The sequence below is a fragment of the Mus pahari genome, chromosome 14 (assembly GCF_900095145.1).
Source record: "Mus pahari chromosome 14, PAHARI_EIJ_v1.1, whole genome shotgun sequence".
Taxonomy (NCBI): Eukaryota; Metazoa; Chordata; class Mammalia; order Rodentia; family Muridae; genus Mus; species Mus pahari.
In genome coordinates this window covers 29,568,174-29,580,274 of record NC_034603.1, presented here as the reverse complement: position 1 = coordinate 29,580,274, position 12,101 = coordinate 29,568,174, and the positions used below count along the sequence as shown (strand labels likewise).

The window sequence follows — 12,101 nt, the reverse complement described above, 5'->3', positions numbered from 1 at the left end:
GCTGGGATTAAAGGCGTGCGCCACCACGCCCGGCTGGTCATTGTATTCTTTGTGTCTCCTTTTTGTTTATTTTTGATGCACTCATTGCCTGCTTAACTGAGTCTTGAAGAAAGAAACTAGGGATGTCTGGTGTTTTTCTGACAGAAACACCACAGCAATCCAGGGAGAGGAAGGTTCACTTTAGGTGTCAGGTTCTGGGCTACCTGAGGATCTGTAGGGAGGGTCTCAGTCTGTTACAGTAGTCAGCCAATTTTAAGACTCCACACCTCGTGTTTTATATCTCTGATGGGAAGGAACTAACTCTGCTGTTAACAAGGAATTAAGCCATAGGGACTGAGCAACTGTAGCAGGGCTGCCTAGAGCCCTTGTTTTCTCTCAAGTCTTCGGTTGTCTTGAGGTTTCTGTTTCTTTATCTTACAGATGAGGATTGTGGCCTGAGGACAGGAATACTGTTTGTAAGTGTAATATCATTTATTCAGGTGTTTATCTCATGTTGGGCACTGTGTTGGATGCTGGGTATTCACTGTGAATGGGACAGATGGTGATCACCATCCATGCTGGAGATGTGAGATGTGGACCTTGCTCTAATTCTTGCTCATCTGAAGAAAGAAAGGAGATGGGTGCCCTTGGAGCCTGTGATTTTAGCTCTGGGGCTCTGCTGCTTTCCTCTCTGAGATGAGGTGTTAGGCTAGTCTCTGGTCAGAAGCTCCTGAGAGCTGGGGTATATGGGGAATGGGAGGTGGTGTAGTGTAGGTTCACTAATTCATGCTCAGAGAAGTGGCACTTAAGGAGAATTTTCTAGGCAGTTAGGGGCTCGTGAGCCAAAACCCAATTTTAAAGTCATAGGCAGGCATTTTAGGCTTAAGATATTCTTGAAATGAGACTTTCTTGCCCCAACACGGAAAACTCTCAGGACTGGACAGGAGTACATCTCAGTGCTGAGGTACATAGTTGATATGTATGTGGCCCAGAGTTCAGTACCGAACACCAAAGGTTAAAAGTAATTTATCAGGATATCTCCCCCAATACCTCAGTTTTCCTACATTAGGCTTTTGTTTGGCATTATAGATAGGCCACTGCAAGCTAGCCATTCAGGCAAAAGCCTTAGGAGATAGAACAGTGATCGGGGTGCTTGCTCAAGGTTTAAACGAGTTTATTGTTTAGCATGTGGCATTTCTGATCTTAGTTTTGAAAGCAGGATGGATGTTTTTGTATCCATGGAACTAGGTATGTTCTCGTACACTGCTTGTGTTGGGCTCTCCCATCCTCACCAGTGCTTCTTATAAAAGCAATGTGTGTTCTTTTTCTCTCTAGGGCATGGCAGCCAGCTTCTGGGACCTGAGGCTTTGGAGGAGGAAATGACTGGAGGGCCATTTTGTTCCATCTGCATTTCTGACACGGAAACTTCCTAGGGTGCAGGTTTAGGGGACAGGAAAGTTTCTCTTGAAGGGCCTCACATTTATAACAAAGAAGATAAAAATGACAACTTCATCTATCAGACGGCAGATGAAAAACATTGTGAACAATTACTCAGAGGCTGAAATCAAAGTCCGGGAAGCCACCTCCAATGACCCGTGGGGTCCATCCAGCTCTCTGATGACTGAGATTGCTGACCTGACCTACAATGTGGTAGCCTTCTCGGAGATCATGAGCATGGTTTGGAAGCGACTTAATGACCATGGCAAGAACTGGCGGCATGTATACAAGGCGCTGACACTGCTGGACTACCTTATCAAGACAGGTTCCGAGCGGGTGGCCCAGCAGTGCCGTGAGAACATCTTTGCCATACAGACTCTGAAGGACTTTCAGTACATTGACCGTGATGGCAAAGACCAGGGTATTAACGTGCGAGAGAAATCAAAGCAACTGGTTGCTCTCCTCAAGGACGAGGAGCGGCTGAAGGTTGAGAGAGTTCAGGCTCTCAAAACCAAAGAGCGCATGGCTCAGGTGGCCACTGGCGTGGGCAGCAACCAGATCACCTTTGGCCGTGGCTCCAGCCAGCCCAACCTTTCTACCAGCTACTCAGAGCAGGAGTATGGCAAGGCTGGGGGCTCGCCAGCATCCTACCACGGCTGTGAGTAAACAAAGTACCTCACCTTTATTCGAAACTGAGTGGCAGGTGCTGCGGCTGGACACCTGAGCACCTCAGTTCTCAGCTTCTGGCTGAGACCCAGGTGACAGCGTCCTTGATCTGGATTGAGTTAGTTACCAAGGGGCTTTTGGTCCCCTGACTGCTCTGTGGGTCTTCTGGGAATTTAGTCAAGGCTATGCCCATGCTTCTTAAGTTCTTAGGGGAACGTGGGCTCCAAGGCCAGTCTCGCCAGATTATTTTTTTGTCCTAGAATGTCAGTCAACCAAGGGATTGTCTAGCTGTCCAAACCTACAGGCACTCAAACTACCTAGTAGCCAGGGGGAGGTGACCCTTGTACTCGATCATTTATTTCTGAATCTTGCATTCAGTGTCTTTTTCTACCAACTGAACTGCAGGTCTCTATAATGGCTCAGTGCTTAGTGTTTCATTAACCAGAGAGACGAGGTTGGATGTCTCTGTCTCACCTGAAAGGAACCTCTGTAGGTCAGCAGCAGCAAGACTTCTCCTCACATATGCAAGAGAGTCTCCAGGATTTGATTGGGACGGCTGGGTCTGTGCTGTGCGGGACGGGTCTATCTATAGTCTGACTGTGTGTTGGGTCACTTTGGGTCTTTGTTCTATATTCAGAAGAGGTTTTAGGGAGAGGAAGTGGTGTTTGGGCCTTGTAGAAGCTGATTTCTGATCCTGCTCGTCTCCTGGGCACTGCCAAGAAGTTATCCAAGGCACACTACACCGTTCATCCTCTATTTCTTAGGGCTGGGCAGCTACTAAGGACCCTGAACTCAGAGAGAAAGGTGGCTCTGGTGGCCCTTGGATACAGTAGAAACGGGCTTCCAAGCCCATATCCTTCAGAACAGTACATTATGTCAATATAACAGAAACCTTTTTGTTTTTTGCTTTCTGAAAGTGAGTCCCCCTGTGTAGCCAGCCTGGCTGCACACTTGCTCTCTTCCTTATGCAACCTTCAGGGTGCTGCATGGTGGGTGTGTGCTGTCTGCATGACCAGCATGGCACAACACCTTTCCTCCTTAATTGGCTACACACCAGCATTTCCCACTTCTATGTAATAGGCTTCAGTCTGACTTTCTTTGTACCACCATTAGAATTTTGAGGAATGTATTTATTTTATTTTAAATTATTTATTATATGTAAGTACACTGTAGCTGTCTTCAGACACTCCAAGAGGGCGCCAGATCTTGTTACGGATGGTTGTGAGCCACCATGTGGTTGCTGGGAATTGAACTCAGGACCTTCGGAAGAGCAGTCAGTGCTCTTAACCGCTGAGCCATCTCTCCAGCCCGAGGAATGTATTTATTATGTAAGAGATTTACATATCAAAGTCAGGCTTCCTGCCTCTAGGAATTCTAAGTTATTATTAGGGTTGGAACAGGTTAACATTTTCTTGTTGTATTTCTGGCTATGGTCATTTTCAAGTTTGAGTTGCTTTCGTTAACGTGATGATGACTTGTGAGATAACTTCTATCTGAAGGTAGCCATAAGTCTCTTGAAATCTCCCTGCATTAAGGATTAAGTTGCACACCAAAATAAGCAAACAAACTAATTAATTAAAAAAATAAGATTGGCCTATCAGGAGAAGTTTCATTTTCCTCAAGGTCCCTCCTGTGGAGGATACAAAGGGGTTGGAACCCCCATAGTTTTAAACAGGGTAGAACATCAAGGTACAGGGCGCAATGGGAGTGTGGAAGCCTGGTTGTTTCATCAGACCCTCCTTACACCGTGCTTGAGATCTTTAGCCGATGACCCTGCCTGGCTTTTAAGGTCCTAATGCTCTGAATGTTCTTATTTCCTAGACTCTGACCTTGAACTGAATTCCAGGGTCAGAGTGTGGCAACAAGGCTCTTCATGACCTCCAGGCACAGGGCACTGACTTCAGGGATGAGGCAGAACGCTGGGTGGTCTTGGCCTATGTCCCCTATACACTGCTGCGCATCCTCTAATGGTGTGTCTCTTTTTGTGTATGTGTGTGTGTCCCTGCTCAACAGCACCAGAGGCCTCGCTGTGCCCCCAGCACCGCACAGGGGCCATGCTGGGTCAGAGTGAGGAGCTGCAGCCACTGAGCCAGCGCCACCCCTGCCTGCCGCACCTGGGCCTAGCCTCCCACCCTAATGGCGACTGGGCCCAGCCCTGCCTCACTTGTGACCGCGCAGCCCGAGGTGGGACAGCGGTTTACTTTTCTTCATAGAAATGCCATGCAGCTTGCTTAGGGTGGGGCTTGTCATGTCAGTACAGCCAACTCTCTCCCTGCCTCCTGCTGGACCTCCTGTCTAGCTAGCTTCCAGTGCTTGGAACCCTTTCTGCCTCTCTTTCCTGGGAGCTTACAGCCCTGTGCTCCCCTGCCTACACTCATATACCACCTGCTTAGAGGGGAGCTACTTAGTGGGTAGGCATGGGTGATGATCCTATTTTCCCTGTATCCCTTGTTCTACGGACTAGAGGTGCTTTGTTGCCTGCCAGGCCACAGAGTGGTAGTGGACCCAAGTGATTGGCTTTTTTTTGAGATGGAAATGTGTGCTTTCAATTTCTGAGAGCTAGTAGCAGACCCTCAGTGATAGCCACTGGAAGCCACCGGTCCCGTGTAGGAGTAGAAAACTGGACTTCCAGTGGGATTATTTTTGCTTTCCAATGGCCTGTTATCATTGCTGAAATCCCCATTGTCACAATGAACAGAGAGTTAGCTGTACTGTCAATTCTAGGTCACTGTGTTTGAAGAGGCTGATTTCAATGGGTAGCTAAAAAATGGGGCTTCTCTTTTGCCTAATTAATAATGCATCCTGGTCAGAGCTACACTGTTGCAGGTTAAACTGGAAACAGATTTTCACTGTTGCTCACAAGAAAATAGTCTCAGTCTAATCTCCCTTTGGTCATAAGTGGGTTCCCACTGGAGAAGAAAGCTCTCTTCTACTTTTGCCCAAGGGGCACCAACAGCAAGCCTTGTGTAATTTCCCTGATAAGGTAGCCAACCTCTATTGAGCCCTGGAGACAGATCTTGCTCATTCATGCCTCACTAATATTACAACCTGCTTAACTGGAGTATTTCTGTGATCACTATATTTAGTTCTGGGATATTTTCCTTGGTGTCCTGTCTTCTAAGAGTTTGTATGGGCTTTGGCTTTTACTGTTAGGGAAGGTAAGTAGGACCAGCTTTACACAGTGACTGATGTCAGGGTTAGAACTGTTTGGAAGGGTTTCCCAGTGACATGGAAGTTGCATACCCATTTTTTTGCTACCACTTACTTAGGATCTGTTCTCAGGTTCTCCTAGAGCTTCATGGAGTTCTTCTCCTTTTCCTCTGTCCTAGGCTGTGACTCAGGTGAGTTGTTTGAGATGGGTAACACCTAGGTCCCCAGACCCTGCAGGGACTTGTCCAGATCAAAGATGGCATGATGGTGGTTTGAGGATTTCACAAGCCAAATTTTTTTTTTTCTTTTCTCCTCACTACCTTCAGATCTGTAGAAATAACCTTGGAAATCTCTCCAATTCTCTTCTTTAACTCATCTATGACTTGTGTTCATTGCTAGCTTCTGTTTGGTTTCCTTGACTTCAACCTGTTCATTTCTACCCACCCTTCATTCTTACAATGGTTTTAGAGTCCCTTAAGTAGTGATTCCTTGCAGAATCATCACTTTTGACATCCTTGAGAGGGCCTGGTGGAGTCTGGATGGAGTTGGAGGGATGGTAGAACAGGACTTTCCTAATTCCTGATAGGAATTTCTAAATACTGTCATGTGCTGATTCTTTTACAGGTTCAGTGGACTAGAATCTTCGAGGGAAAAAAAAGGCTTTTACATAGGGAGGAAGGGATGGGGATAGGTACTTAAATCTCAGAAGCACTTGAGAAGAGCTGGGAGAATTCCTCTTGCTGGAGGTCGGCAGAGCTGGAGCAGGAGGCCTCACTGACTGGAGGATGATGGGCCTGGTAGCTTGATAGGCAGGAAGCAACCAGTCCTTGGATTTGTTCTAGAGAAGACCCAAGAAGGCTTATTGGAGGCCTGGATCATGCTGATGTGGAGAGGAGATGAGGGCAGCTTTAAGGGCTCAAAACTCAGTGTCCAAGAGACAGGGAAGAGAGAGGGTTGTGGCTGTAGCAGTTTGGGGGCTGCTCGTTGAAGTACAGAGAGGCAGTTAGTTGTTCTGTTCCAGTGCTTCTAGCTGTGCACTGTTAGCTTCCCCTGATGCTCATAGTCACATAAAAACTATTCCTCAGAAAGACTGGGCCTCCGTGTCTCTCTGTTGGCCACCCGTCCAAGTATGCAGTTGATGCTTGAGACTGCTGTGTCTACAGAAGCCATGTAGATCAGGGGAGTCTCTCAGGCTCAGAAGGTTGGAGTTTGTTTCAGATCGTAAAGATGACAGCTATCTTGGATTAGAGTACAGATGTGAGCAGTCCACCTGTTGGGCCTACTTGAGGCACTAGCAGCCACCAAGTACTGTGGGACTAGCAAAGCTACAGTTGTGAAGAGCTAAGCAAGTTGTTGGGGAGGGGTTGAGAGTCTGCACCAAATGTGGCAGAGGGGGATGGGAGTATCCTTCCTTACTCAAAAACAAGGCCCGGGGAAGAAGACTGCTGTCTAATTTGACAGTGTCAGCTCAAGTACGGCCAGTGTTCCTCCCTCCTGTTTGTCCTTCCTGCTATGGTGCACAGCCCACCAATGTCATGGCTTACTTTGCTGTTCTCCTGAATCTGCCTCTGGAGCCAGAGCTGCTGTTATATCCTGATAAAAGCCAGGAAGCAGTTCCTTGGTGTCTGGTGCTGTGGGGGAAATTTAACTACCAGAGTTACTGTTCTTTAAAAGTACAGAAGTGGGGTGAGGAGGAGGGAAAGCAGAAGAGTTTGCTGCCTCCAGTGTGCTCTAGTGCCTCAGAGCACATTGTAGTGTAGGAACCACGGCAGCGATGTAGTGTGGGAACAAACCACGGGTAGTCTGTTCTAGGTGGGTGCACTTGCCTCGTCTTCTCAGAATGACCTGGTAATCCCTTCTATCTAGACGAAGCCTTTAGCACTCAGGTGTGATTCTAGGGACATCCCTAGGAAAATGTCGGGGATCCTTGAGCTTCAACAATCTGTACAGAGACTGTTACTGCTCTCCTATACTCTGACAGGCTTACCAGGAGATTACTGGAGATTATGACCATTTCATGTCTTTGCTGCGCTCGCTCCACAGAGGATTTGAGTGGGCTTACAAAACACATGCAATGCCACAGGATTAACTAGGTACTAGAGCAAAGCGGGACAAAAGGAACATAAGAGTGAGACATACACAGTTGCGAGAGATGGATCTAAATTTGGCTTTGAACGTCTTAGCTACTGACCCCCAAATTGGGCAGTTTCTCTGGTTTTTCTCAGGATCCAAAGGAGGTACAAGAGAACCAGGTGTTTTTTACTGTGACAGTGCAGGTAGGAGAGGAGGGCAGACCTAGGGAACAGCTGCCACTGTGGAACCACATCCTGTAGCTGCCTATGGCTGTCATCATGCAGCTCTGTGACCCTGCAGTCTTGTAGATTGTCTGTCTTTAACCTGGTTGCCCAGCAGGCATGCAAACAGATTAACAGATTCCAGGTCCTTCTGAAGTCAATATGGTCATTGGATTTTCTCCACAGCGGGAGTGAGGGGAGTGGGGGGGGTGGGGTGGGGGCAGACGGCGCAGCACGTGTGTGTGCATGAGTGAAAGCAGGTGAATGAAGTCAATGTGGTTAAGGAGACAGGTCAAATCTACTTACTTCATGGATCTAATTAGACCTTAGTTGTTTTTGGTTTTAATTGGGATGTAAGTGGCAGGAAGATCAAAGGTTAAAAGGACACCCTTGGCCACATAGTCAGTTAGAGGTCAACCTGTGTTACATGAGACCTTGTCTCAAAAAACAAAACAAATTCACAAAGGGTGAGTTAGGAAACAGTATGTATGATTCATGCTGCATTTGGTTTGTCTTCTTGCTTTTGCAGAAACTTTTATTTTAAAATATTCCTTTTTGTTTCAATAATACATTATAAATATTTTATCCACGTTTCAAAGTTCTTCAAAGAACTTCCAAAATAGTTTTTCATTCTCCGGGGATTATTTGTAAACAGACCAGGGCACCATGTCATATCTTAAATTCCAGAGCTCTCATGTACTTCTTCTGGGCCTCAATTAGAAGTACACAGTGCTCTTCTTTTTCTGTAATTCAGCTATCTTGGTCACTGGGCAGGTGTAGAAGGGTCTCAGTAGCTTTTTCTCCTGAGTCTCAAGCAGTGCTGGGCTGTGGTCCCTAGAACCTGGTTTATCTGATAGAAAGCAGTGACAGGCACACTTGGCCAAGCTCCAAGCATTTGCCAACCTGAGCTGTCACATCCACTTCTGAAGTCAGTTTCTCTCTTATTTACTTCTACCAAGTCCTTTCTTCCCAACTGTATGTACTACTATTTTGGGGCTTGGGCATGACATACTAAATGAATTTAATTAGAGCTGCCTGCATAAGAAGGCCTTTATTTTTTAATGTGTGTTTTAACCACGTTTGTGCCCCGTGTCAGCAGAGGTCAGAAGCATCAGATCCCCTCAGAACAGAGTTATAGATGTTTGTGAGTCATCGTGTGGGTTCTGGGGTTCAAACCTGGGTTCTGAAAGAGCAGACAGTGTTTTTAATTGCTCCAGTGTTTTAATTTGTTTAGCTCCCACCTCTTACCCTTTTATAAATTCAGTATCATGTGGCCCAGGCTGGCCTCAAACTCAGTATATAGCCCAGGGTGACCTTGAACTTCTGATTCTCCTGCCTCTGCATCTCAAGAGCTGGGGGTTACAGGCACGTGCCACCCACAACCAATTTATATGGTGCAGGGATCAAACTGAGGGTTTCCTTAATGCCAGGTAAGCACTCTACTATATTGAGCCCCTGCCCAGGAGTTTTTAAATGGCTCCAAAAGTCTCAAAGCCTTGGCCATACCTGACTACACCTCAAAGCAAAAACCCTGTCACAGTGGTGCGTGAGGTGCTGGGAGACTGCAGAGTACAGCTCTGGGTTAGATTCTGTCAGGTTTCACTCAGCGGCTGTATTCTTCAGCATTCTTCCTCACCTCTCCCTTCCTGATGGTCTGTGGCAAGGCCCTTGGGATAGTTAGAGGCAGCAGGTAGTCACTCTCCTCCTTTAGTGTTCAGGCCAGCTTCTTCCCATGGGCTCACCTCTCTTGTAGTCACTAGTGAGTGTGATATTGGCCCAGGTAAGTCAGTCTGCTCAGTTTTCATTACGTGAGTGAGGAAGAATGAAGGCGGAGTGTCCTGCAGCCCTGCTGCTGGGCTGTTGACTTTGTTGGTGTACTCCTCCTGAATTTGTTCCTGAACATTTCAGCCTCTTCATGCAACTTCATGACAGCTTCCATCTCATGCTGTCTTAACAGAAGCATTTCTCTTAAGTTCTCACACAAGCCTGTAAATATTTTAACAGCTGCACACATCTTAGTGGTGCCTGATTATCCTTACTATTGGATCCAGAACCACCAATCACTTGGAAGATTAACTCCATGGCTTGCAGTAGTTGTGTGTGAGCTGACACTCCTGTTGTGAGACAGCCTTGCTTTGTTTGTGATACTGACTATGGCTAGGAGAATGCCAAGGACCAGTGCTTTATGTATGCACCAGGGAGCAATGAAAAGGAAGAAAAATCTGCACACCTTTCCCTTCACTGGTACAGAACTGACTTTGTCTGCTCTGCCTAAGATTCCTATTTTAAGCTGGTGTTGTGGTGCACACATTTAACCCCAGCTCTCTAGAGACAGAAGCAGGTGCAGGTGGATCTCTGTGAGTTCTAGGCTAGCCTCCATAGTGACTTCCAGGACAGCCAAGACTATATAAAGAGTCCTGTTTTAAAAAACAAATAACAACAACAAAAGCACCAAAGTACAACAAAACAAAAAAGTTTTCTATCTTCGTCAAAAAAGTCTTTCTATCTATTCAGTAGCTTTCAGTGACAGGGTCCCAGTTTGGGGCCTGAGGGGATTTGGGAGCCTCCAGGTAGTGAAACTCTATTATGATTGACAGCAAGCAAGTCTTTCAACAAGAGAACTTCCCCTAAGGATAGCCAGTCTGACCCATCTGAACAACAGGCCCGAATTTGGGTCAAATATTGTGTGTATTATGGACACATTAACACATACCGTGGACAAACTGTTCATGAGCATGTGTTGGTTAGATTGTTTGCTCATCTGTTCAGTTTTTGTTTTGAAACAGGGTAGGCCATACTGACCTGTAACTCAAAAACAGTGAAGGCTGTCCTTGAGCTGTTCTTCTCCCTATCCCCCTCCCCCAAGTGCTGAGATTACAGGCATGTGCCACTACGCAGAACTTCATGTGCTCACACTTGTCGTCATCGTCGTTGTCTTCTTCTTCTTCTTCTTCTTCTTCTTCTTCTTCTTCTTCTTCTTATTATTATTATTATTATTATTATTATGGTTTTTCAAGACAGGGTTTCTCTGTATAGCCCTGGCTGTCCTGGAACTCACTCTGTAAACCAGGCTGGCCTCGAACTCAGAAATCCGCCTGCCTCTGCCTCCCGAGTGCTGGGATTAAAGGCGTGCGCCACTAAGCCCGGCTGCATTTGTCTTATTGAGACAGGTCTTCTGGTAACCCAGACTGGTCTCTAACTTAAGATGTAGCAATTGAAGACCTTGGATTACAGATCCTCTTGCCTGTATCTTCCCAGGGCTCAGATTATAAGTATGTGTCACCACACCTGGCTTTATCAGGAGTAGGCAGAACACTGCCTAGTTGGGAAACTCTGGTCTCTGGCTTCCTGTGGGACCAACTGTTGGTGTTTACAGACCAGAAAAGGACCCTTAAGTGTCTTGCTTTATCACTCTCTATACTTGAGACAGGTGTCTCATTGTACGTGGAGCTATGCTGGCAGCCAGCAAATCCCAGTGGTTCTTCTGTTTCCTTCCCTCCCCACCTCTGGTATTTAGTCTCCCTGAGGGCACAGCTACACCCATCTTTTTAAAGAGGATTTGAACTCCTGTTTGCTCAGCACGCACTCTTATTCACTGAGTCTGTGTCTTCATTTTCAGGGACAGACTTTGAGGGAAGTGCTTGTTTTTTCCTTGGGTCTCTGTAAATGTGATCCTTCAGATGCTCAGAGTAGGGCCAGGTTAGTCAGAGAATCCATTCAGGCCTGGCTCACAGAACATCTGTGTTCTCTGTCATGCGCCTGGGCACAAAAGTCTCTTTGTGGGGTTGAGATGCCATCACTGAGGCTAGAGTGTCTCTCTAAATAAGCCAGGGCCTGCTGTGGATACTCAGCTGATTGTGTGGGTGGTGGCTGTGAATTCTGCCACCTGTGAAGCTGAGAACTGTGCATCCGTTTATAAAACTAGTGTGTAGGGGTTATCCTACTTTTAGTACCCCTTGTCTTGAAGTTCCACATGCAGCTTTGCATCGTTCTCACTGCCTTGGTGAATGTAACAGTAGTATGTTCCATTTGCCTTTGAAGCCTGTCTGGCCTCACAGGTATATCTAGCAGCCCTGAAACCTGAAAGACCTCTTTGCAGCAGCAAATCTGCTCAGAGCCCTGTTTTTCCTGACCTGGTGGATCTCCTGTGACTTGATGGCCCATGAGAGCCTTCCCTGAAGGATAAGATTCACTGAGTGAGCACTCCATGCCAGTGTGACGTTTCTTCCGGATCTCCTTTGGTTGTAAACAGGATATCAGTGCTGTATCTAATCTCAGCAAGGGTTTGCTAACCATTCATTCCCCAGTTCTCATTGGTGTGGATGTGTACAAAGAAGCCACACTCTTGAGTGAGCAGGAACTTCCCATGTCTGCCTCTTAGAGATGTCTATGTCTCACTCACTCACTGCCTCTGTCCCTTTCAGTGTAGTTGATGAGGTCTTTCCTTGAGCATGAGAAAGTAGAGACCTAAGTATTCTGATTGGTGTCAGTGAGATTGGGAACAAAATCAACCAAAAGGTAGGTAGGTAGGTTGTGTGTGTGTGTGTGTGTGTGTGTGTGTGTGTGTGTGTGTGT

The 12,101-nt window shown here is 46.6% G+C and overlaps 1 protein-coding gene across 9 annotated transcripts in view; it reads left to right on the top strand.

The window, feature by feature from the left end:
* The window catches only part of Epn2 (epsin 2), a 62,101-nt gene that overhangs the window by 30,917 nt on the left and 19,083 nt on the right, over positions 1-12,101 (top strand). For 4 of the 9 annotated variants that reach the window (XM_029545852.1, XM_029545853.1, XM_029545847.1 and 1 more), the window contains exons 3-5: positions 421-455; positions 1,315-2,074; positions 4,096-4,266. In XM_029545852.1, coding sequence (XP_029401712.1) covers positions 1,480-2,074; positions 4,096-4,266 — 766 coding nt within the window. In that variant the 5' untranslated portion in view covers positions 421-455; positions 1,315-1,479. The remainder of the gene's footprint in view (positions 1-420; positions 456-1,314; positions 2,075-4,095; positions 4,267-12,101) is intronic. The other 5 variants (XM_029545849.1, XM_029545850.1, XM_029545851.1 and 2 more) reach the window with 2 other exon arrangements.